Raw genomic sequence first — 26,316 nt, 5'->3', positions numbered from 1 at the left:
ATGTTTCACAATTGGTTGGAGAATAAAATTGTCAAGACAGAAAAACAGCAAATGCTTCTGTCCTTCTCTGTAAACTGTTGGCTAGCGATCGTTAGTTTAAATTTCGGTAATGAAATATGTTTTTCGACAGTGTCCACATCTTTTGAACGCTGCAATTTACGCGGGTTTGTTTCTGTAGGGAATCAGTGGACTTATAATTGTGCCTAGTCAAAGGGAACACTCTGATGTGGATCATAAAGAGGCATTAGTGTTTCATAACTCATTAAAAACTCCTTGTAGCTGCATGTTGGTGAAGGTTCTCAGTCATCCAGGTCATGGTAATCTTAAGTGCTGTATCGCAGGCAACTGGACTTGAGTTTCTTGAGGATGGCCAGGTGGGTCAACAACTCACATGTGACCTCAAAGACTCTGTAAGGGTTCATGCCCACGCACCAGTCTGTTAGAACTGAAGAAGCCTCTTGAATGAGAGGTGAAACATCTTCAAGACACTCAAGCAAGTCCAGTTGCCTACGATACAGCACTAAAGAGCTGCTTTAATATGAAGATCAGCTGTTGGCAAAACACTTGTAGCTTCTGTGTAAACGTGTGTGTTTCTGTGTACGTACCATGCAGCGGCACTGCTGGCAGCCATACAGCCAGGATGCTCCACTGCGGTAGAGTGTGCGTCCACTCTGGTCCAGACACTGGCTGCTGGGCCTGTTGTCACAGCCGGGGCAGCAGAACAGATCCTCGTCTGGGTCTCCACAGTCGCAGGGTCTCCTCCTGCAGTATGTCTGCCCGTCCTGCAGGACAGAGGTCACAGCATCAGAGAGAAAACAGACTTTGGTCTTATGGTCTTTTTTTATTAGTGTAATGAAGACTGTACTTGAAACTTCACCACCTTGGTGTCATACATAACTAGACATTGGAGCCATGCAGTGTGCGAACAATCTTTTTTTTTTTTAATTTGAAAACAGACTTCGGTCATGATAGTGGCCCTGAGATACTGTATGTAGCAGACTTCAAAGAAATAGTGCCAACAAAGACCTCAACACACGTCACCTCACTCTCTGGACTGTAAAGTGCTGCTGCTCCAGCAATTCTTTAACAGTGAATAGGGGGGTCACGCTGCGTTCAACAGTTGCTGAAACTGAAAGCTTTCACCGTTCTGGTTATAGTGAAGGGGTTTAAGGATTCCCTGTCGCCTTGAATGTCGTTTCAGAGCCTTTTCATCTCTGAGAAAAGCACAATCCTAGAGAGAACACTGAATGCCTGACATTTGATTTTGCCTTGAAGGCCTTACATGCCTTACAAACATACTGAATCTCAGTAGAAAAAATAAAGCACGTCATGATTCAAAGGCCCCCATCAGACAAATCCTAGACTTCAGGATATGATCAAGGTGCATATATGACACCTCCCTCAGACGCCTTTAGGGAGAGCTAGTTAACAATTTTGCACACTGGGTCATCCAGGCGTATAATTCAAGGCCAGCATACCTACGGAGGTTTTAATGTCTTGTAGCAGCTCTCACATCTCCATTTCCTAACAGCAATTTATTGGAGCCATGAATGAAGCCAGAATGTGTTAGAAGGTTGGTGTCTGGGCTGGCGTGTAAAGTCAAATGCAGACGAATCTGCTGGATGTGGGAGCCTGCCGAGCTGCCGTGTCCCTGGCTCTCTGTCGCTTCGCAGGAAAAAAACTTTATGGTCCATTTTACTCACCACAGCCAGCACTGTCTGGCCCGGGGACGACATTGTAATGGAGATGTAAAAATGTTACATAAAATGGCTGTTAGAAAATGTATGGGAGCCATAAAATCATTCCGCATACCATTAAAAGGGCAATACAGAGCCAATGTTTTATCGATGCATATTGTCCTGCTACAGTAACCGCCGAGTCCCAGGGTAGCAATACCGATGGCCTTGGTCTTTACAGTTATGGCCCTTGACTTGCTGGGAAATTACTGCCAATTGTACCGTGCCGGCAGGACGTATGAAGGCAAACTGTTCATTTTTATGCCAAGAATAAGACCAGGCATGAATGCTAATGCTGCGCTGTTGTGCTAACCAAAACAACATCGTTATACAGCCTTTTTGTGTCACCGACTTTATGATGAATTTGATGACTGTGGGTGACATTTTCTTTAATCAGTAGGTATGACTTGTTTTCAATAGAGTCCTTGAGTCAGGTATTCCTCTCCAGTGTATTTTTTTCTGAGGATAATCTAATTTAAGAGCATTTCGTCTCTATTAAATCACTTCTGTAGAACTCTAAAATCTAATTCTCTAATTTAACTCAATTCCTTCTTTCATTTTCCTTCAAATAAAACTTTGATTAAAGTATAGTTTCTACCTTACATCTCATGTGCTCAGGAGTTTCTACAAACTCTTTCCTGCTCTGCCCACTGTCCTCTCCCTGTCATGCACCTCTGTCTCTTCCACTTGCCCTGTCTGGCATCCACGTTTTTCAATCATATCGAGCCAATCAACCCTCCTCTCATGTTCGACAAACCAGTCCACAGTTTCTTTCAGACTCTGATTGCCTCTTTCTCTCACCTTCACAAACCAAAGCAACTGTGGATCCTGACGGCGTCCAGTATTAGCAGAGTGTCACACTTGTGTCTCTTTTCTCCACTCTATCTTTACGGGTCTATTTTTGCCACAACAGCTCTTGAATCTGAAACCCGAAATTTCCTTGTGAACGTATGTAAACAGATGGCAACTGACCTGGAGTAGAGCCTAGTACGGCTTTGCATACAGTGATTAAAATGAGCTGATATGCACATTATGTTGTAAAAATAGGGCTGCCCCCTAATAGTTGATGTTAGATAATCACAAAGGTAAGTCGCAGAAAAAATTAATAATTTGGAGACACACCATGTCACGCACCGGTGTTTGTTAAGGTTGCTTAGCAACCTCAGGTGCAACCTGTGATGTGATATTTGTTGACATACTATACCATGTCGGGGGGCTTTGTGTGTGTGATTTTTGATGACATACTATACTATGACGTTTTTTCATGATTTTTGACGACATGTTATATTATGACTTTTGACAACATACGATGACATGTTTTCATGTTTTCTGCTGACATGTTATGCTGTGCAGTTTTTTCATGATTTTTGATGACATGCTATACTATGACGTTTTTTCGCGATTTTTGACGACATGCTATACTATGACATTTTGGGTGACTTTTGACAACATACAATGACATGTTTTCATGATTTCTGCTGACATGTTATACTATGCAGTTTTTTCATGATTTTTGACGACATACTATACTATAACTTTTTTTCGCGATTTTTGACGACATACCATACTAGGATGTTTTTTCACAATTTTTGACGACATGCTGTACTATGACGTTTTGGGGTGATTTTGAGGACATGCTATACTCTGACGTTTTTCCATGATTTTTGAAGACATACCATACTATGTTTTTTTTTGTTTATTTGGTGATATTTGATGACATGCTATACTATGAAGTTTTTTCACAATTTTTGACGACATGCTATACTACGACATTTTTCATGATTTTTGACGACATGCTATACTATGACGTTTTTTCACAATTTTTGACAACATACTTTACTATGACGTCTTTGGGTGATGACATACGCAGGGCTTGAAGTTCTCCGGCACGGTGCCGGATTTCCAGTGCAGGGATATTCTGGTGCAGGAATATTTTTTTCTCATGAATATTTTATCATCTTGCCGTAGCAACAGTGATTTAACCAGTCGTTTTAAAGCAAAGCAAAGTGATAGTTCCAACTACCAATGCTGTATCACATTACTCAAGGTAAACAAGGACTTCTAGCCAATCAGAGGCAGAGTAGGGCGGGCCTTAAGTTTTCACAGTCTCTCATTCAGTCACGCCATGGACACACCGGACGCTGAACCGAAGCGCAGCACCCAGCAGCGGAGGCAGTTTTCAGTCGGCGTCCATGTTAACCTATCTGACTGTCCACGCAGGCCGGTGAGCAGAGCGGAGCGCCCGCGGAGGCTCGCGCACTGCAGCACTTCAGTTCGGCATCTGGTCTATTTTTCACACAAGCCGTGAGCGCCTCTGTCAAGCTGGATAGAGCGGATCATACCAAACAGGAAGTCGGACACAGAAACGACGAGAGAATCCGGCAAATTTCAAAATAAAATAAATTTAAAAAATAAAAGCCTGTTTAATTATGATGTTGCTTGTCTGTCTATAAATATTTGTTCAGTTTGTTCTAGACACGAGAGAGATGAAAACACACACACACAAAGAGAGAGAGAGAGAGAGAGAGAGAAATGGCTACAGGTTGGGGGTTACAATTCACACATACAGAAAGAGAAAGAGACGGTGTGGTAGAGATAAGTGAGATAATTTGTGAAGCCGCCGATGAGTTGTCACTTGCAAATTAGCTCAGTCAGATAGAAGATGCTCCTTGGTGTCAGAGGTCATGAGTTTTGTCAAAAAACGTACATTTTAATGCTTTCTTGTTGTCTTCCTATTCTGCCACTTGTTGCTCAGAATTGCCTAAAATTGCCCGGCCCCAACCATTTTGTAGTAGCTGATGACCAAATTTTCCTTTTTTGGTGAACTGTTCATACTTCATTATTAAAAACTTGAAATTGTCATTCTAGCTCCTTGATGTGATACTTGATTGATACTCTCAAAGTGCACCAGATTAATTCATTTAGATGTCAAATGTTCAAAATTTTCTTATGGGGGGGCATGCCCCCGGACCCTCCTAGCACAGAAGGCCCTCTAAAAAAAATTCAGGCACATGTTTTTTTCTTGCTTCAAGCCCTGCATACGATGACATGATTTCTGATGACATGCTGTACTATGACGTTTTGGGGTGATTTTGAGGACATGCTATACTTTGACGTTTTTCCATGATTTTTGAAGACATACCATACTATGTTGTTGTTTTTTTTTTTTTTATTTGTTTGGGTTTTTTTTTTTTTTTATTTGGTGATTTTTGATGACATACTATACCGTGTCGGTTTTTTTTTGTTTGTTTGTTTTTTGTGTCATTTTTGATGACATCATATACTCTGACATTTTTTTCATGATTTTCGATGACATACTATACAATGTCATTTTTTTGTGATTTTTGATGACATACTATACTATGACGTTTTTTACAAATTTTTTTGCTGACATACTATACTGTGATGTTTTTTCACGATTTTTGATGACGTGCTACCGACATACTTTACTGGGGGAATTGCTCACAGACTCTTTCTCCTGGACCATGACGTGCCCTTGCTCACTACAGGCAAACCTGAACCAGAGTAGTTAGAGGTGCAAACACAAGATTTGCAACTAACTTTCCAGCAACAAGGAGAACCAAGTGAGTTATCACCCAGCGTCTAACTCTGCAAGGACCCTGAGCGACCGGCTTCCTTGGATCAGCACCTTTGGAACAAGGACACGACAGAGACTGCCTCTGAAACCACAGCTCTTTCCAGCCTTCCTCTGCAGGTTAACAAAAGCAGCACCACAATGCCACTCTTTCTTCCATCCATTGAAGGATCTGACGTTTTTTTCATGATTTTTGAAGACATACTATACTACGACATTTTTTCATGATTTTGTAAGACATACTATACTATGCCGTTTTTTCATGATTTTTGACGACATACTATACTATGCCGTTTTTTCGTAATTTTCAACAAGATGCTATACTATGACGTTTTTTCATGATTTTGTAAGACATACTATACTATGACGTTTTTTCATGATTTTTTGATGGCATACCATACTATGAAGTTCTTTTTATAATTTTTGACAACATACTATACTATGACGTTTATTCATGATTTTTTGATGACATACTATATTATGAAGTTTTTTTCATGATTTTTGGACGACATGCTATACTATGCCGTTTTTTCATGATTTTTGACGACATACTATACCATGACGTTTTTTGATGATTTTTGACGACATACTACACTAAGATGTATTTTCATGATTTTTGGACGACATACTATACTATGATGTTTTTTCATGATTTTTTGATGACATACCATACTATGAAGTTTTTTTTTTCATGATTTTGTAAGACATACTATACTATGACGTATTTTCATGATTTTTGACGACATACTATACGATGACTTTTTTTCATGATTTTGTAAGACATACTATACTATGACATTTTTTCATGATCTTTTGATGACATACTATACTATGACGTATTTTCATGATTTTTGACAACAAACTATACTATGACGTTTTTTCATGATTTTGTAAGACATACTATACTATGACATTTTTTCATGATTTTTGGCGACATACTATACAGTGATGTTTTTTCTTGATTTTTGACTACATACCATACTATGACGTTTTTTTTTTTTCTTTCAAGATTTTTGACATTCATACTATACTACAACATTTTTTTTCATAATTTGTGATGACTCGTGGGCGATGAGTCAACTAACGGCCCTAAATGACGACTTCTGGTCAACCAGGAAAATACTTGGGAGCAGCCCTATGTAAAACACACAAAAAAATTTCAGCCCAACAGTGGTAACCTACTGTTCATTAGAAATATTGCTCCTAAAGGACAGACTGCTTGAAGACACTCTCACTCTCACTCTCACATGAACTGGACCCAAGTTCAGTTCATGAGACATTATGGGGGAGGCATCCTGCAGAGGAAGCCACTGCAGGATAGAAATAACTGGATAACATGATTTAATTGACCAGATATGGGCTTTTACAGTTCACACTTATTATGACAGAGAAATGGCAGTAATATAGACGCAATAATACATGTGTTGAGCTAAAATGTCATGATACACAGCTATCATAGAATCTGCTTTAGTTTACTCTTGGTATTATTTACCAGAGTAGTTCCTGTAAAACTTATTAGTGGTAAATTTTGAATTTTATAAGCCTATGAAGCATTATTTGAGCCACCGCCTTCAGCTGTCATTTTTTTTCTTCCAAATATCCCTCTGTGTCTGTTTTATATTAATCTCACTCACTTGTCCTCACCTTGCCAAAGACAAATCTGATCAATAACTCCCTTTCCTGCGGCCACACCGTGCTGCCTCGCTCTGACTCCTGAGCACAGACGTGAGTTGTTAAGCTGCCACAGATATTTGTCAGAATGTAATGCAGGCTAATGAAAAACAGATGGGAGCACTGAGGTGCTTTTTCCTTGAGTTGACCCTGTGCGATGCTTAATTTGGTGTCCTGAGGCCGTTCTGTGGTTAGAAAAGTTTTGTATTTTTCTGTTTGCTTCACAGCGATCAATACAAATGTTGGCTGAATCAACTCCAGGAAGTTACATGTGCTCAGGGGTGTAGGTAAAGACTGACATTACGAAAACAAGATTTGAGGTCTTTATGGAATAATTCTGGTTTATTAACAACTTGGGTCATATTTTAGTAGTTTTGCCAATCACTTCTATCCATTCTTATAACATCCTACATCCTAATGTAATTGGTAAGATCTGCGAACACAGCAACACGAATAAAATGAGTCTGAAGGGTGGGGAAACATGAGCAGTCAGATGATCATAGAGGTTTTAGTCAAACTTGAGCAGGAATTATACTTCTGTGCCGAATCAACGCTATACCTTACACTGTAGCCTGGCATACACCTCCCCAGAAATGTAACTACATGTCGCAGCAATGCAGACCGTCTATTTCTGTAAGCTGAAACCATTTCCCTCAGTGGAAACAAAGCTTTTATTTACTTTAATTTCACAGAGAAGAAACAATAAATTGTGAAGACAATAATAACATTTCAAAACTTGTATGTGATTTATCCTGGCTTCACATGAGCAGAGGAAATCTCTGCTATTCGATAGGCTAATTTATACAATGTAAAATGCAATAGGCTTGTGCTAATAATGTTAGCATGTTGTATTTATTTGGAAAATGTGTTTTGTCAGTGAACCTTGTGAGTTGTAATGGGGCCAAATTTTGTAACATTACCTTTGTTTTACCTTTTGAATATCAAGCTCTCACACTTTGTAGACTTGTAAGGTGGTAGTTAAAAGTTTGTACTCTGCTGCTTTGAGTTTTAGATCATAACTATGATGAAAGCCCTGAGTTAAGATCCTCCAGCAGGTCGTGAACACCAGTATTACTCAGTGAGGTGAATCTGTATTTGTGTGATCATCATCTGTACCTTGCAGGAGCATATAGCACAGCGGTCAAAGCTGGGTTTCCAGTCCTCTCCGTTGCGTCTGATTCCATCTTCCTGTGGGCAGTCACCGCCGCAGCCTGGACCAGACGTACACACACAGTCGTAGCCTCCCGGGAGGTTCACACACACGCTGTCATTCCAGCAGGTGTGTGTCTGCAAACTGCACTCGTCGATGTCTGGGCAACAAAAACAACAAAAACAAAAGTGTGTGTTTCACAGTCCTGCCAGTTTTGTTGTAGAGACAGTACAAAACAAGGTCAAATGAGACTTTGTGGGGAAAACTAAGATCAACAAGAAGAGGAAGGTTCAACATAACAGCGTCAGAAACACAGACTTCATCGTGTTTTTATTCATGCTCTTAGTATTTATGCAAGTTATGATGTTTGGTAGTTGTATTCTATTGTTTTATTTTCTCTCTGACCATGAGAAAAGTTCTGTCCATTTGGAAATACACAACATGTTTGCCTCTTAAACCGTATGAAGTTGTCACATTATACAATACGTTATAGGACAAGGGTAATGAAGGTCAATAGTTTTTTGCTCTTGACCAAAATGTGTCCTGTAGTTTTAACAATTTCCACTTTTATCACCTATAAAGACTGTTTTATTGTCCAAAATTGTCAAAATTACGAAGCAGTGTCAAATATTTGAGAACTTTCTTGGAGCCAAGGACTCAAGACGTATAAAAACATGTTTGTAGACTATTTGTCATTGACCGGACCGGAATGTTAGTGTTACTAATAAATTGAAGCTGAGCAAGAGCAGTGTGCGGGATTTTTTATTCAAGGACTCAGTGATTAAAAACAAATACACTTCATGCATTTGAATGAGAGCACTTCAAACAGTGTCTTGGCCTGGTGTGGCCAGGATGTTGCAATTGCAGCAATTAACACAAATTCAACCAATCCCAATAAATTCTGCAAAACCTTGTTATTTTGTCCCATCACTGCAACTTTACCACAAATCTGACTATTTAGAACAGGTAAAATCTCATTTCATTGTAGAGCAGTGTGTGGCGTATTTAATCGCTCAGCCCACTACTGCTGTGGGACCACAGCTCTGAACCTAGGAAACACTCTCACACACACACACACACAGAGTGATGGGGTTAACTGTTAGCATCACATGGCTAACGTTACCCAGAAGTCATTAACAGGTTTAACGACAGAGTCGAGCTGTTTCTGTGTCGCTGCGAGACTAAAGGCCTTTGCACACTGAGCATGTTTTTTATGTCCAATATTGTCACATGTCTAAAAATAAATACAACCTTTCATAACTCAAATAGCTGCTTTCAACAGGTCAGAGACTAATATTCAGGTGGATGATGATGAAGAGGAGGAGGATGTGGACCACCCACAGACTGTGAAGACAGAGAGGAAGGACAGCTCCGCCCCTTCATGCAGCTGTGGTGCCAAATGTAAGACACAGAGGGAGTGATGACAGTCAGATAGGTAACTCCAGTGGAGAGAGGCGAAGGAGGAAATGAATCTTTTCGTTCTGTCACGTGTTGCAAATTTTCACAACAAATAGAACAATACAATGCATAGGAATTAGGGATGTCCCGATCCGATATTCGGATCAGTATCAGCCGCCGATATTAGCAAAAACGTGCATCGGCATCGGATCGGACTGCATGGAAAAATGCCAATCCAAGAACTCCGATCCAGTTTTTCAAAGAGTCAGATCCAGGTTTTCCGACCAACCCAGCACTCCGCGATTCAAGCAGTCCATTCCAGTGATCCGCTCCAGCTCTTACTATCAATCCACCAGGCCAGCATGCAGACGGCAGACACACACGGAGGAAAGGAAGAGTAGCGGTCAATTTAGTTAACTGACTATTTGTTTTCTGCTCTGGTTTTTTGAGAGTGATATTTTTATTTGGTTTACACTCTTACTGTTTAAGTAAAGAGTACTGATGGCATTGTTTTGGGCACAATTAGTGAAATTGGAGCCATGGATGGACTATTGCTTGTTTAAACAGTTGTACAATATTGTGTGTGGCTTTTTGTCCCCTCTGTTGGTCCCAGGAAACAGCAGCACCAGGCTTACATTGACACTACTAAAATAACTGAAAAGGAAAGGCTGCATTGTTTGTTAAATGTCAACAATGTCTTGTGGTGTTAATCTTTTTTTTATTTATTAGGGGGCCAAAGCACAAGTCTGTGGAGTCTTGCTGCTATTTTAATTTCATTGTTAGACATTTTAAAGATTTCTTGTGTTGATCTATTTTCTATTTATTAAGGGGCCAAAGCAGCCAAAGCAAAGCAGCTATATTTTCTAATAAATGTTAATGTTCAAGTTCAAAGTTTGTTTATTTAACCCTGTTAACAATAAACGGGTCAGTTTCTCATACCAACTGTTGTGGATCATTCTAACTAACCTGATTAAGTAGTTGTTCTTGTTAAGAGTAATATTGCTTGATCAAACCTTTTCTAACATGACTGACAACAAAATAAGTGAATATGTATAATATGTGCTTGGATCGGATCAGTATCGGTATCGGCCAAAACTCAAGGCTGTAATATCGGTATCGGATCGGAAGTGGAAGAAGCTGGATCGGGACATCCCTAATAGGAATCAGTGTGTGAGGTTTCTATGTGGAACAATTTTTAAGGATAACGGATTAAGGAAACGCATCCAAAAAAAAAAGGATTCAGTGTGCAAGGTTTCTGTACAGAATGATGTTTTGGGGATGAGAAAAGCTGCTGTAAAATCAGACATTTGAGGCCATAGCACTCCCAAAAACAGCTCATGAAATCTTAAAGGGACTGACAGTTGACTTTGATACACACAAACTTCACAGAGTAGTCTACTCATTTGTTTGCCAAATAAAGTTTGGTTGAATTTTAATCCATGTTTGAATCATGTTAACTGTAAGTGTTTCTTCCCCACACAGCTGTGACAGTGTTGGACAAAGCACATGTGCCACAGCGTGACACCCATTGTCAGCTCTGCACAGGGAAATGTTTACCTTCACTTATTCTGTGGTTGACATTTACTTTTAATGATATGTTCTAGGTCCTCACATTACTGTGGTGCCCAGCAGGTATCAGGTATAATATTTGCAATAGTATGAGTTGTGCTCAAATTAGTATTTCAGCCCTCAAGTCATGGCCTCAAATTAATTGCATTCAGTTATCGTAGCGTTACAGTATAGACTGGATTACAGGTTGTTGTGGTCAGTTACAGAGGAGCAGCAGAGTGTTAGTTACAATATAGAGGTGTCTTTCATTTACTGAATCAGTTCCCACAAATTAATGGTGTAGCATTCCCTCTCTGCACAGTATCACACAAATGCTGCTACGTATAGGGTGCAAAACAAACTGTAAACATATGACACCTACCATACTAATATCAGGCTTTGGCTACTAACCACAACACTGCGTTGTCTCTGTCAGTTCCTACTCATATTCTAACAGACAGCAGATTGATTTTTTCTCTGTCTTGATTCATTCAAACAAATTATGTGCATTATTATTGGAGAGAAGATATTTCAGGGTGTCTACAGGTGTCAGACAGTTAAATTTAATGCTTTTTAAGACCTTTTCAAGACACCTTGTAACCATATTTAAGACAGATTGGACAAATCATGTTTTACTTGTTAAAGCATTGCAGGTAAGTAGTATATATGTGGTCTTGTGCAGAGGAAGGTGATATGTAGGATTACAGCTATTTGAGTGAGTTAAGTTGATCTACATTTTACCAACAGGTAAGTGCAAGTATGAAGTAAAATGACAGTTTTCTAGTTTATTTAAAGATTTGTATCATTAGAAATGTTGACTATTGCATAAAAAGCTTCATTTATTTCCACTAAAAGAAATTAAAAGATATATAAATTAACGTGGACAAAATATTTTTAGTAGTAAAGACCTTATAAATTCAAATTTAAGACTATTTAATTACTTTTAAGGCCTTATTGCTGTAATATTAAAGACATTTAAATTTTAACGATTTGTGTATTTGTAACCAAAGGTCATGGGTCAGAGGTCATGGTACTGTGCAGGCAGCCGCTTGCACAATACATGGTATATAGACTGATGCACGTAATCTGGAACCAAAGCTCACAAGCGTTAAGTTCCAGTGGTAAATAAAAAGGCAAAAAAAAAAAAAAAAAGAATACTTTTAGCCATACACCATTAGCAACATGTGCTGAGGTTTTGCGGGACAGGCTGGTGCTAATAACGTTAGCATGTTATATTTGTTTGGAAAACGTGTTTAGTATAAGATAGTTGTTTTGTCAGTGAACCTTGTGAGCTGTAATGGAGCCAAATTTTGTAACGTTACCTTTGTTAAATGTTGCTGTTGTCCCTGGATTCATATGAGTAGAGGAAAAGTCCACTAGCTGCTAGGCTAATTTATACAATGTAAAATGCCATAGGCTTGTACTAAAAACATTAGCATGTTGTATTTGTGGGGAAAATGTGTCCAGATAAAGACAAGTGTTTGTCTGTGAATGCTGCGAGTTATAGTGAAGCTGATTTGTGTACTTGTAACTGAAACTGTCTCCATTAAGCCGTATAATGTGTGTTTCATTTGTGTTTAATGTGTGTTTTGAATCAACTTAACTTTACAGCACTTCACAGAAACCCTGATGCCAACTAGAGTTTTGGAGATGTAGAGAGAGCTGTGTACAAGACAAGGAGAGTGTGCCAGCATTGCTCCCCTTAAGGGGTACTTACGTAAATAGAAACAAATCCAACATGTTTAAACACATTCAACAGCATCACTGAGATGATACACGTTTGGGTGTTTGGAAGTTTAAATACAGCCGAGGTTGAACTGGTTGAAACACACTTATTGTTTCTTATCTTTTTTTATGATATTTATTTTGTATTTCTAATTTCATACCCTAAGAGTTGCTTTTCAGATTTACAGCCTGTTGTAACCTGTTGCTGCCTTTTGGAAAGTTTCAGTGTTGGTACAGGGTAATACTGAGGTGTTCAAAGTGTTGAATATTTTTTATAATGAAAATAGTTTACCAAAGTTACATGTCAGCGAAGTCAGCAGCAACAGGAGTTTATCTCTTTGTCTCTTGCACTCCCGTCTGTTCAAAATAAATATAATAAAACATTTCCTCTTCTTTATGTACAAAGAGTATACTTTTCATTCACACAGGCATCACACTGTAGCGTCAGTCACATCAGTCAGAGCCCATATATTCTCTTTGTGGAGTCAGTTGAATCATCAAAGGAATCAAACACCTGCTCAGACAGCTTCTCTCACTTTCCCTCTATACAAATCAACACACCAACATCAACAGAGCAGACAGACGGCATACAGCGTGGCTCAGGAAACAGGGTGCCAAAAATCTGTCCCTACCTTTTATCAAGCCATGACATTTAACTCTCTTTATCCTCGCTAAATGTGAGAAAAAGACCAAAGTCCCTTCGACAGTAGTTCTTCTCTCCCCTGCCGGCACCTGCTGCCTACAGACATCGATCACACCCACACGACACTGACAGCAGGCCTCTAGTGTTGCATGAACAAAGACCACAAGTACAAATACAAAGAAAAAAGTTTATAAAAAATAGAATTCATGTTTGGGTTTGTGTTTAACTCTAACCGTGCTTTCACACTGAGAGCAACTTGGTCAACAAGTCAATTTGATTTCTACACAGACGAGTGAGATGGCAAACTGTTGGAACGGTCACAAGCTTAAAAAGATTAATTTCCACACCTCCATTTCCCAGCCGACAGAGTCTGTTTAGCACAACAATACTATGGAGCAATCAAAAGAGTTATTCGCCTGTTGGAAATGTCAGACTCAGTGCAACATGATCAGACTTGGCTCAACTATCATGTGACTAAGCTGCACTTTGTCACTTACTCTTTTACTCAAGTTAAGGTAATGCTAACAACAAGCAAAAATGCTGACAGTCAGAACACCAAGGACATTTAAACATTTTGTTTTCTACATATGCCAGGGCAGTACTGAACAGTTTGAAGAAGGGATGCGCGCGATTAGCCATCTAACAATTAAACGTCCGCCCCCACGCTAGTTGGCACCAGAAATATTAGTCGGTTAAATTGAATTGTGTTTCGTTTTCCCTGCGGTAATGCTTTAGTAAACTGGAGTTTTTAAACAGCACGGTGGGAAATAAGAATGATGTCCTCTCGCAAAACCAGCGCGGTTTGGCAATACTTTGATCACACAACTTCTAATACAGCTGGTAGTGAACACTAAACAGTAAAATAAAGCAGATATGTAAAGTAAAAACAGGACGCAGGTGAGAAACATAACTCCAAACCACAGAGATTCAGTTAGAAGCTACAGACGTACTGAGAGCTGAACACACACACAGACACTTTTAAAGACACGTTTCTCTCTGGTCTCCTGCAGACAGACGTGAGTTGAGTCTCACAACACACACGGCTTGTTTGAGGGGGAAAAGCAGGGTTGGCTATAGTCGGCGAGACACCACAGCTACTGGCTTGAGTGCAGGCGGTCCAGCTTTTGGACCTACTACGTTAAAGGAGAAGGTGCAAAACACAAATCAGTGCTTGACTGGACGCAGCTAAAAGTTACAGAGGAAAAGGCCCACAGTATTGCATGTGTGCTACTGCAGTAACTGGTCCAACATATAGACCAATATCTCACTGTAGACTAATGATGTGATGTGACGTTCATGAACGAGCCGAGTCTTTGAACCAGCTCTTTAGAGTGAACGAGCCAGTTCCTAATTCACGTCGTGTTGATGACCCCTCTCGGTTAGAAATGAAGGGTAGGAAGCTAACCCACTATCCACTAGCACTTGCTTGTATTGACAGGCTTGTTGTTTATAAAGGGCGTTGCTATGTCTACACCAAACTTTACATCTATGGAGTCTATTCTGGGTCCACGTTACAATATCCAGATCATGTGATGCAATAAATCAGCAATGCGATTTGTTGTTGAACCCACTAACACTTGAAAATATATCGATATATTGTAAAAAAGCTGAGGGGAGACACTTAGTTCAGATGTGTGTGCAAGAAGGCAGAGAGGACTGAAAGGTGAAGACGTTTCTAGACCGCAGAGATTATAAACAAGTTGTAAAATGACTTCAGAAGAGAGCGCTGAGTTTTGCTAATATGGACAAACCCCAGGAACAATTCCAAAAAGCTTGGTCATTGATTTTGTGAACAAGTTGTTAGAACAATGTAATGTTACGATTTAAAATACAGAAGGCAGCAAAAATACACGACATACATCACCAGACGGTTGCATAAAAATGTTTAGAGCCTCTGGCCCACGTTGCTCACACTGTTAACACCATGCAACATAAATTTTTGTGTTCTCCAGCGGAGAATGATGAGTGGTATCCGGCAGGCAGACCTGCTCTGCGTGGACGTGAGCCTCGGTGGATGCTGTGGCCACAACGCCGCCAAAAACAACACACTGTCACAGCCCTGAACACACACTCTAATTGGTTGCAGTATCAAGTTTGCTGGATGCAGAGAGAGGAAAACAGCTCAGCCGAGAATTTATTGTGCCTGCCACAGACTATTTGCATACACTAAATGAAATCCCCATCAGCCAGTCAGACATACTGTACCTCCGCTGGTGAAGGATTAATGCTCTTCATGCTACATTCACCACATTCAGCCACAAGCTGCTGCTCGCAGATGAAGCGTACTCTTACATGTTGGCTGTGAAAGACAGTCGCACAACGCAACACAAAAGCCCTTCGGAGGAACCAGCTGAGCACAACAAACCATATGAAAAACTTACACTCACACCTACATGTGCTGTTACACATGAAAGCACTAATCCCTCAGTGCATGTACATGACAACACATATTCACACAGGCACAGGCACACACACACACACTGAACATAAATCCCCCTGACAGATGCTGGTAATTAGGAGGCATCTGCAAGCTCAGTATTTGAGTATTTAAATCATATTTCTTTGATACGTCTCCAGGCAGCCCGTATGGAAAGGTCATGTACATCACAGGGAGGAAGAGAAAATGATGCACACACACTGTCGTGCAGGGAGACAGTGGGAGAGTATGGTGTATTATCCTCATCTTTATGCACAATCTGTTTATTAAAGCCACCTGTCTCCCCCTAAAGCATTAGGCATAATAAACGTGTTTTGAGATGCAGCCCGTGCAGCTCCCAGTCAAAGCAATAAAAGAGAAAAAAAAACAGACTGCTGTTTGCAGCTGCTCTGGTCCTCACCACAACAATATGCAGTGCAACACAATGCAACATGATACAATGCTATGAAATGTATTTCATCGCCAACTCCACACACTGCATCAAAACAAAACTTAGAACACAACAAAAATCCAGCACGAGAAAACACGAACCTCAAACAACAACACGTACTGAGACAACTGAATGTAACCTAGTTTAACACTACAGTCACCACGTGTCATAGTGAAATATTACAACATGATGCACTGCAACATACAGAGTCCTTAGGGCAACATGGGGAGAAAAAAAGATGGGTTAGAAAAAAGAAATACTTCTGTGTTCTCTCCTAAAACTTTTGTGTTCTTCCAATAAGTATCTTGACTCTCCAATTACACTCAGTTTTATCTATAAAGCCTAATATCACAAATCACAATTTGCCTCAGAGGGCTTTACCACATAAGACACCCCTCTGTCCTTTGACCCTCACAGCAGATAAGGAACAACTCCCTAACGGGGAAAAAATGACAGAAACCTCAGACAGAGCAACATAATAAATGTACAGTGAACCATACGACAAAATGATACATAAAGAGAGACAGAGACAAAGAGGTGCAGGGCACACAGTAGTGACATTAATTTTAGTGATTATAATAGTATTTTAGTAGTATATATGTTATAAGTATATATTTATATATGTTAGTATATGTTGGGGTGGGGGAAAATCTGATATAGCATAGTATCGCAATATTTTGTGTGGCGATATTGTGTCGATACACGCACATCAAATATCTATCTTTTATTATATACATCATCAGTTTGTTCAAATACACATTTCATACAACTTTTGGTACTAGGATAATGAAATCAATTGCTTTTTCTGTCCAATAGATGGAGCTGATGTTTTTTTTCCTGGTGAGGTCAGCTGAGGTCTCAGCAGACGTTCATCAAATAAAAAAAGGCCCGTTTCCACTGAAGAAGTTCCTGGTACTATTTGGGGGGCAGGAACTACTACAGGAACGTCCCCTCGCTCGGCCCTCTCAACCGCCGTGTCTCCACTGAGAGAGCGGAGTAGGAGGAAGGTTCCTGTAAAGTTACCAGGCTCTGGATGTGATGTAATCGTTGCGCGACCTTTTTGACCGCGGCGATGTAGTGGCGTAGAGACACTGTTAGCTGTTAGCCGATAGCGGTGTCTGTAATAACTCACTAAACTCACAAAGTGGCCCATGAAAAAAAAAAAATTCCAGCGGATGTCTTAGTTACAACATGATTGAGCTAATTGGAGTAGTTTCATGTCGTTTCCAACAACGGGAGGCTTTTAACAGATGACGTCCTGATGTTAGCTTTGCTAACTGTCCCTGTCAGCTGCAGCCACTGATGCTTTCTAGACATCGTGATTTCCCAAAACTGAATAAATACCACGCATAGCAACACAAAACTGCTTTGCTAGCTCAATCATGTTGTAACTAAGATATCCGCCGGAAAAAATATGTTTTTCACGGACCGGTTATTGAGTTTGTTTACATGGCGGTGGAAGCTATGAACAAGCTAACCCTCGTCTGCTGAGTTATAAAAATGCCGGCTATTTTGTTGCTTTCTGTTGACGTCACATTCCGCCTTGAGTATATCCAATCAGAACCAAGTAAACCCCAAGCCCCAGCCAGGAGTTTCTCGGGGCCGTTCTGAGTACCTACTCCGAGGCAGGGACTTGTTTAGCCCCTGTAAAAGTTCCGGAACTCTGTCCTTCGGGGGTGGTTCCTGCGGTGGAGACACGCACCAACGGCCCCGGCCCCGTAAAATTACCCCGAAGCTCCTGCGGTGGAAACAGGCCTAAAGATGGAGGCACCGGAAAAGAAACCAGAAATGCACTGTCTGGACTAATTTTTTAACACAGAGGGTATGAAGGATTTGGATATGACGTGATTTGAAGCAGTGTCATACGAGAATAAAATACTCTGGGAATGATATGAACACGAGGGTTCCCTCAACTACACAATCCATAGATAGTGTTAGCCGCTGACAGCTAAGCTAATGCTAAACCCACTCCGCTGAAAAATCAACCAACAGTGGACACACTTAGCTCGACGAAACTACCATCCAACTCTGAGAGAGGGAAAAGAACACGGTCCATCACCCACTTCCTGTGCAACTATCTGCGTCCATACAACGTTGTTAAAAATGAAGGCTTTTGCTACATGCTAAAAACACGTGAACCCAGGTATGTGACTGCGTCCTGACGTTTTTTAACCAACACAGCTGGACCCAAGCTCTACAGAGAAGTGAGGCATGAAGTTGAGGAATTTTTGAGTACAGCAGGAAGGGTGGCGTTAACTTGTGAGGCCTGGACTTCAAGGTCAGTGGATCCATATGTGACTATAACAGCACATTGAAGACTGCTGTCTCACGTTCTAGACTAGAGCAGTACATGAAAATCACACCCGAGCAAACATTGCAGACCTCCTGTGAAATACAGCACAAGAATGTAACACACAACACTTCTGACATGGGTGTTGCCATTTAGTTAGCGTTTTGCTCATGTGCTTAATCCGGCCTCTCAGAGGGCATTAAATCTGCCCATAGTTCAGTTTGTCAGGTGCATGCAGCATTTCCGACAGGTTTTTATGACTGTGCTGGTCAGTCTGTCTGCTCTGCATCACATTTAGCTGCAATAAAAATGACTGAAGTCTATGAACAGACTGAAAACTTTATCTCATGAGGTAAAAATGATGTTGAGAAAGTCTTCCTTTTGGAACATAATTTGCAGTTGGAAAAAAGGTAATAAATCGCAATATACTGTATCGCAATAATATCATTACTATGATTCCCACACCTAGTATATATATGTGACAATAATAATCACATGTGTATAATAACAGTAGAAGCATGATTAATATTAGCAGTAGTAGTAGGCATCAGGCAGGACCATGACAGCACCTTCTGCAGCAGCACAACGTGCAAAGAGCTGGGTGAAGGTGAATACAGCATAGATCAGCGGGTGTGGTGATTATTAAACGCTCTCTCAGCCAGTCACATCAGTGCTCTCATAGTTTTCAAACAGCTGTGCCAATCACAGTTAAAGGTGATAACGAGCTCTGCAAATGCAAAGCTTTACCTCAGGAAATGTCTGGGTGGTTCACACCGACACGACATGAACACACATCATCACAAATCCACTCCCAAAGACAGATGGAGTATGATGGCAATAATTCTAATGAACCTCACCTCGTACATGGTCACAGCCGACGCGTTCTCACAGTTAAGTAATCAATGTTACACAACAGTGTTTGCACTGCAGTGTGTTTTAAGGATAGAACATGAGACGCTACTTCTGATTTTAAAAAAAAAAAAAAAAAAAAAAAAAGAGGGTTAGAAAAGATAAGTGTGAGAAAACAGACATCTCCTTCATAAAAAAATCAGAATATTGAGATATAACTGATCGGTCTGTTGTGTGTCGATGTGTGTTTGGTTATGCTGCAGCAGCCTGGTGTTGTGTCTTTTAGACGATTTAATGAAGGTTAACAGCGAATGGCTGTGTGAGCAGCACTGCGCCCTCGTCTCAGAGGCTGCAGATTTATCAACATATCAATCCTGCTGCCTTCAGATGCTGCAGGGATTTCATGAACTCAAGTTGTAGCTTTTAATACAGTTTAAAGCACAAGATACTGTAAGAATCACCCACATGCATTCATAGATCTATGCAGACTGATTTACCTTCCTGCTTTAACTACATTAAACTTTATGTCCTGTGCCTTTTTGCATCTGAGAGTATTTAACTGAAATAAGTTATTTATATTTAAGCATTACAACTGAGGGGTTTTATGAATTTAATTATTAAAAGGGAATATTTTCTGTTTGTCTTCACTCCTCATGTCCCCTAAGGGGCTCCGTAGTAACACAAGGTATTGGAAGAATGGTAATGTGTTGCATTGTGAACAAAGATAAATAAATTAATGCACATATTTTAACACAGTTATGTTGACATTTTTCAGCAATGCACTGTAACACATAACACTGCACAGAGATGAGAACAAAACAAAGGAGACACAGTGTCTCATTCACCATTTCTTTCATCAGTCTGTCTTTACTTTCCATATTCTGACAATCTGCTGTCCACTACCATGACAAGAGATTTCACATGTACTTCTACTGAGATGACAACGAGAGCGCAAGTAAATCATGAGGTCAGCGCGTCCATTCAAACAAACAAACAAGCTACAGAGTGGACATGTTTTGGTTCAACAAATGCAGGACATGAAGTGGGAGATGCACTTGATATTATTTTGATATTTTTGGATGTCTTTCAACTGTTTTGATTCAGTCAACCAGACACACAAAATTACAGCAGATGTGTCAGACAGGCTTGCCCTGGATACCCTATAACATTGCGCAATTAAAAATGCTAGAGTCTGCGACATGACAAAATTCTCCAGGTGCGCATCATAAAGTAAAATGTGTTGAGGGACACATTTTTCTAGGGATGCATGACATTGGCTTTTTTTTCCCGATATCTGATCTGCCAATATGTAACCAATGGAGGCCCTGGTGAAGTTTTGGAGTCCTCATATCCCTTGCAGAGATCGGCGGGTGGAGCGGCTAGCACACCTAATGGCAGACGGCGCCCCAGACTAACGTCCAAGAACACAAAATTGAATCCACGGAGTATCTCCATACTGCTCATCCATAGTGATCCAAGTGTGCTGCAGCCGCGACATAAAAAGTTGTTTAGAAAAACGTCATATGAACTCTGTTTTTAGCCTCACTGTAGCCTGTAGCTCTGACTGCTTCTCTGTGCTCCACGCTCACGTGTGCGCGCCTGCGCGAGACCAGCGAAAGCATGAGCTTTGCTCACCCGTGTTTACATCACGTGACACGTGCACCGCAGGGAGAGACAACGTAACCACAGAGCTAAAAGATAATTTGCACTACGGTCTTTTAGCAAAGGACAGCCCAACATGTCTGAAGACTTTGAAACTGAGGAGGAACAGCATTTCTTTGTTGAGCTGTATTTGTTTGAGCCCGAGTATACAGACGGAACTCAGGCTACTGGACGAAGCAGCCGCCACAGCTCATGAGCCTCACCCTCAGCCAGCCGCAGAATACCGGAGTCGAGCACTGGAAACCTGGTGGTGTAGTTGTTTCAAATGCAAAGCAATGCCATTGGATGAGGAAAGTCTTTGCTGCTCAGACTGGGAATTGGCAATGCCTACACTTGAGAATCTGGACATCAGTACTGATGAGACTGTTGCTCTTCAGAGATCACCGATCACCCTGAGCGCACGCACACGTGAATGTGGAGCACAGAGAAGCAGTCAGAGCTACAGGCTACAGTGAGGCTAAAAACAGAGTTCCTATGACGTTTTTCGAAACAACTTTTTATGTCGCGGCTTCAGGACACTTGGATCACTATGGATGAGCAGTATGGAGATACTCTGTGGATTCAATTTTGTGTTCTTGGACGTTAGTCTGGGGCGCCGTCTACCATTAGGTATGTTAGCCGCTCCACCCGCCGATCTCCGCAAGGGATGTGAGGACTCTAAAACTTCACCAGGGCCTCCGTCGACATATGGGTGAGTAGATAATGGCTGAATTTTCATTTTTGGGTGCACTATCCCTTTAAGTGATCATCAAGTCTCTTCTGTAGTGGAATTAACATCATATTATACATATACACATACATACTCTTATCATGATGATGGTGACCACCAGCAGATGGAGACATGAAATACAATACCTTTTTAAAGTATGCTATATTCATTCATTCATTCATTGTGTAAAATAAGAAAAAGCATGTTGCCCGATTCAGTTCATTTTACAGCCAATATTGGCCGATACCGATGACGTGCCGATATTATTGTCCATCCCTAAGTTTTTTCCGTCAAAACATATATCACTTCTGTCGTGTCACACTCATTAAATTGTTGAGCACCCTTCCAGAAATCAGGCTTAAGGCCATGTTGGCTGGATTTTATGGGAATTGCATTTTTAGTTGCAAAGTCATCCAGTGGGCTTTGAATGCACGTTTCTTATTTTTGGAACAGAACCCATGAGTTCAGGTTTAAATTTGAATTTCTAGCGCATGGTCTAAATTAGGGGTGTCAAACACACGACCTGGGGGCCAGAACCAGCCTGCCAAAGGGTCCAATCCAGCCCACTGGATGACTTTGCACACCTAATATTGATACACCTGTAAATGCTAAGAGGTTACAGGTTTAAACAGGGAGTAGATATTTCGTGTAAAATGCTGCCACAGAGGCTTCTCCACTCTGAGCAGAATAGAGCTCTCTGACATAACAATGAATACTTTCTATGGTCATATTTAAACATATTGAACATTGTGCAAAATATTGTCAACCAGCAGCTTTAGTACAAAAGAGTCTGGATCAGACTACTATCTTTAAACAATATGGGTGGAACTGTGTTACTAAGACACCGACAAACTTCAGATAATAAATGGTTTGTAAGGTGGCGGACGACTTCTTCAATAGCCTCAACTTTAGAAATGCACATGTAATGAAAAGTGAGTAGTCGACTGATTGAATGTGTACCCCAAGTCCAAAGACTACACTGATGTATTTTCCACTTGTTTGAAAATGAAAAAGAAAAACAAGGCAGAGAAGAACTGTATGTGTGAAGTGTCTCCATCGACAGACACTTCAGGTAAGGCTCCCTCATGCCCTAACTATAAGAGTGCACTTATTCACTTCACAGATAAAATACTTTCTTTATATTCATGTGTCACCCAGCAGGATGCTCTGAGAGCAGCACAGCAGTTGCTTTATCTGCCAAACATGAATTAGCACCTACACGACAACAAAGTTCTCTGTTCATTTGAAAAACACAGCACATCCTCAACACGAAGGCCCCTTTTCACAGGGCACACATCCAACAACACTGAATAATCCCCCAATTTGCTGCTGCAGCAAAACAACACAGGATATCAACATCTGATTGTTTTCATCAACCCATTACCGTACCCTCAGGAGCTCTGAATCAAGCCTCAGGTTTTTACAGAAAGCAGTAAGTGTGAAAGTGATGCTCTGGGCTGTGGATTTGCATTTGAAAGTTTAACTAAAATCAACGCACAAAAAGCAAAAAACAAAAACAAAACAATCATGCAATTACGTACACAATTGCTGACAGACATACACACAGGCAAAGAGACTGTCTGTCTTCACAAAACATTATCCTCTTCTGTCTCACTAATGCTCGTCCCCAGTGCGTTCTGCTGTTTCCTTCATGGCCGTCAGATACTCTTGGCCAACTTGCAGCCGTTAAATGACTGCTGCTGCTCTCTGCTTTGATCTGGCTCTCTTATTATAAAATGCTACTTTCTTTTTGGTTGACTCATGAGAAGCTGTTGGAGAAAAAAAATCCTGTTAAATTGTCATCTGTACTTATTTCCCCTGCTGGCTTCCTGCCTAATACTGCAAAATAGTAGGGAGCGACGTGCAGTGGGCTGGTTGGGGAGTCTTACACAAACACACGCATGCACACATTATGACGTGTGTGTGTGTGTGTGTGTGTGTGTGTGTGTGTGTGTGTGTGTGTGTGCACGTGCGCTGTGAAGTAGAAAAGCTTAGTAATAAATGAAATCTCTGAATGACATGCACAAAAAAGTGCTTCCACTGATCACACTGTAGAAATCATATTTCACATCATGAATGTGTTTGTTTAAAGCCTCTGATCTCAGAACACAAACGACTAAGTTAATGTCCAATTACACAATTTATGAGATTTAAACAATGGTATCATCTTTTAAATCATTCTGATGGCATATGTTTTTGTCTGTCGGAAAATGACGCAGCCCAAGTGAAAACTGGTGCAGTCTTGGGTATCTGTCACACTGTTTCTATCCACCTGTTTCATGCACATTTTTAATTTGCACTTAAAAACCTGAGTGGAAACGGTGAAAATACAAAAATCGCAATGTTGCAAAAACAATAATACAATGGAAACAGGATTAGCGAATAAATCATGACGTACGAGATGAATGTGACTCAAACATCACTGCCACCAAAGAAACCAAAAACTGCAGCAGACAGAACCAGAACACACCGAAGAAAAAGCCATAGTTGCATCATGTTTGACATCGTTTTCATCATCTTGTTACGCACTCTTCCTCTGTAATGGTTTAATGGTACCTGACTGGAGAAAGAGTGCCACCGAGTCTCCTAATATTTGCAACAGTAGTGACAGAAGATGGAGAAGCACACCAACCTTCTGGAAATTCAGTTAAAATTTGTGACCCTACCATTAGTCGTCAAAGTCAGACATTTGCGATCAGCAAAGTAAACATTGCAGCGATGAAGTCAATGTTTACTGACAGTTACTTATGTCTTGTCTTTTCACTTTACTAAGATCAGATTCTGCAGGTAAAATTACAATAATAAGGTGACTTTACTTGGACTTGACCTGACCTATTACAAGACTTGCCTTGATTTGACTTGACATAACCTGTGACTTGACTTGACTTGACTTGCCCAAGAAAAAATGACTTGGGACTCTTGGGACTTACTTGAGACTTGAAGGTTAAGACTTGAGACTTACTTGAGACTTGCACATGTGTGACTTGGTCCCATCTCTGATCCACTCATTACTAAAAGTGTATGTCATATAAAATATGAAGTGATGGTCAAAGTTGTCAGTGAAATTTAAGGTGTCCTGATGGATTCACGTCATCAGCTCATGCATTGAGTAACATTACAAGTTAATGTTCCACCTTAAAAGTTGCCGGCAGTCGGCCCAGTGAATGAAATTATTTTTTCTCAGACTCCAGCTGCTGTGAGAGGCAGCAAAACATCCTTTCATTTTATAGTTACAGTTTACTAATAAAACTCTCCACAGTATGAACAGTGGTTACATGAGCCTCAAAACCAGACACAACTCAGCCCTGACCAGAGTGACTGTCCTCTACTGACCAATCAGACTGCAGTGTTCACAGCTCCACCTTTAAGTACCAGATCTGTGTGCTAGGTACCCCAACAGAGGGGGGACCAAACATGGGGACGGTACGGAACGGTTCCATTGGTACCATCCACAACTTTTCACAGTGGAAACTGAAAAAAATGTGTACCAAACTGAACTGAATCATTTTGTACTGCGTGGTGGAAACAGGACTTTTGACACGTAAGCTGTGTTCGAAATCGCTCCCTATCACGGATATAGTGCACTATATAGTGTGTTTGCCATTTTGTAGTGTTGTTCGAATTCTCCGTGGTTAATTTCATTCACTATATAGTGGACTATAAAATACCCACAATGCACAGCAAATGTGAGTGAACAAACGATGTACCCTATATTTTACTCGTGTATACCACAATGCAATGCGGTCGTCTTTTGCCAGAGGAGAAGAAGAAGAAAAAATTTCAGTTAGTGTCTGAAATCTCGTTCAGTCGTTCCCCATGTAGTGCACTGTATAGTAAACACGAAATAGGGAATAGTGAGTGAGTGAGTGAGTGAGTGAGTGGACGGTTTCGAACACAGCTGTAGATTTATATTTAGTAGTTATCACTAAATCATCATCATTTGTGTCTGTGTTCTCTGTTCCCTTATGACTGGTGAAGATTAACAAAAAAATGGCTTTTCTCTTGTAAAAAAATTTTTGCACAACTGTTATAGCATGGATGTTTTCCTAAGCGTTGGTCTTCTTAGATAAATACAGAGACAACAAGTGGCTGACCTATCACCTGACACCACCTCCGTCTGAAGCCTGAACTCTTAGATGTAGTTTTGTGCAGAAGATTTGACTTTTGAACTGTCATATTTAAGTTTATCTCCACTAAGTCATGAATGAACAAGGTTTATTAAAAGAAACAAATTATATTTCGCGCCAGAGGTTGTGATGGCTTAAAGGTGACTGAATTCAACAATTTAAATCACTAATTGGATAAGGAACGCAAAGTTACTTAGTTAGAGGGAGAAAAGGAAATTACACGAGCAAAACATTTGTGATGAGACAATGTGAGCTGGTGACTGCCTTTAGAGATGCTGTGGATGGTGCTCAATCTGTGTGGTAATGTGACACGAAGCTGTCGTTAAAGTGAAGTCTGACATCTACA

The 26,316-nt window shown here is 40.5% G+C and overlaps 1 protein-coding gene across 1 annotated transcript in view; it reads right to left on the bottom strand.

Annotated features, from left to right (window-relative positions):
- Window positions 1-26,316, bottom strand: part of LOC117259899 (protein kinase C-binding protein NELL1-like) — a 465,849-nt gene that overhangs the window by 12,188 nt on the left and 427,345 nt on the right. The window contains exons 17-18 of the mRNA XM_033631687.2: window positions 8,119-8,312; window positions 606-782 (exon numbers count right to left, since the gene is read on the bottom strand). Of these exons, the coding sequence (XP_033487578.2) occupies window positions 606-782; window positions 8,119-8,312 (371 nt within the window). The remainder of the gene's footprint in view (window positions 1-605; window positions 783-8,118; window positions 8,313-26,316) is intronic.

Source organism: Epinephelus lanceolatus, chromosome 2, assembly GCF_041903045.1.
Source record: "Epinephelus lanceolatus isolate andai-2023 chromosome 2, ASM4190304v1, whole genome shotgun sequence".
NCBI classification, from domain to species: domain Eukaryota; kingdom Metazoa; phylum Chordata; class Actinopteri; order Perciformes; family Serranidae; genus Epinephelus; species Epinephelus lanceolatus.
This window is presented reverse-complemented; position numbering and strand designations above follow the sequence as displayed.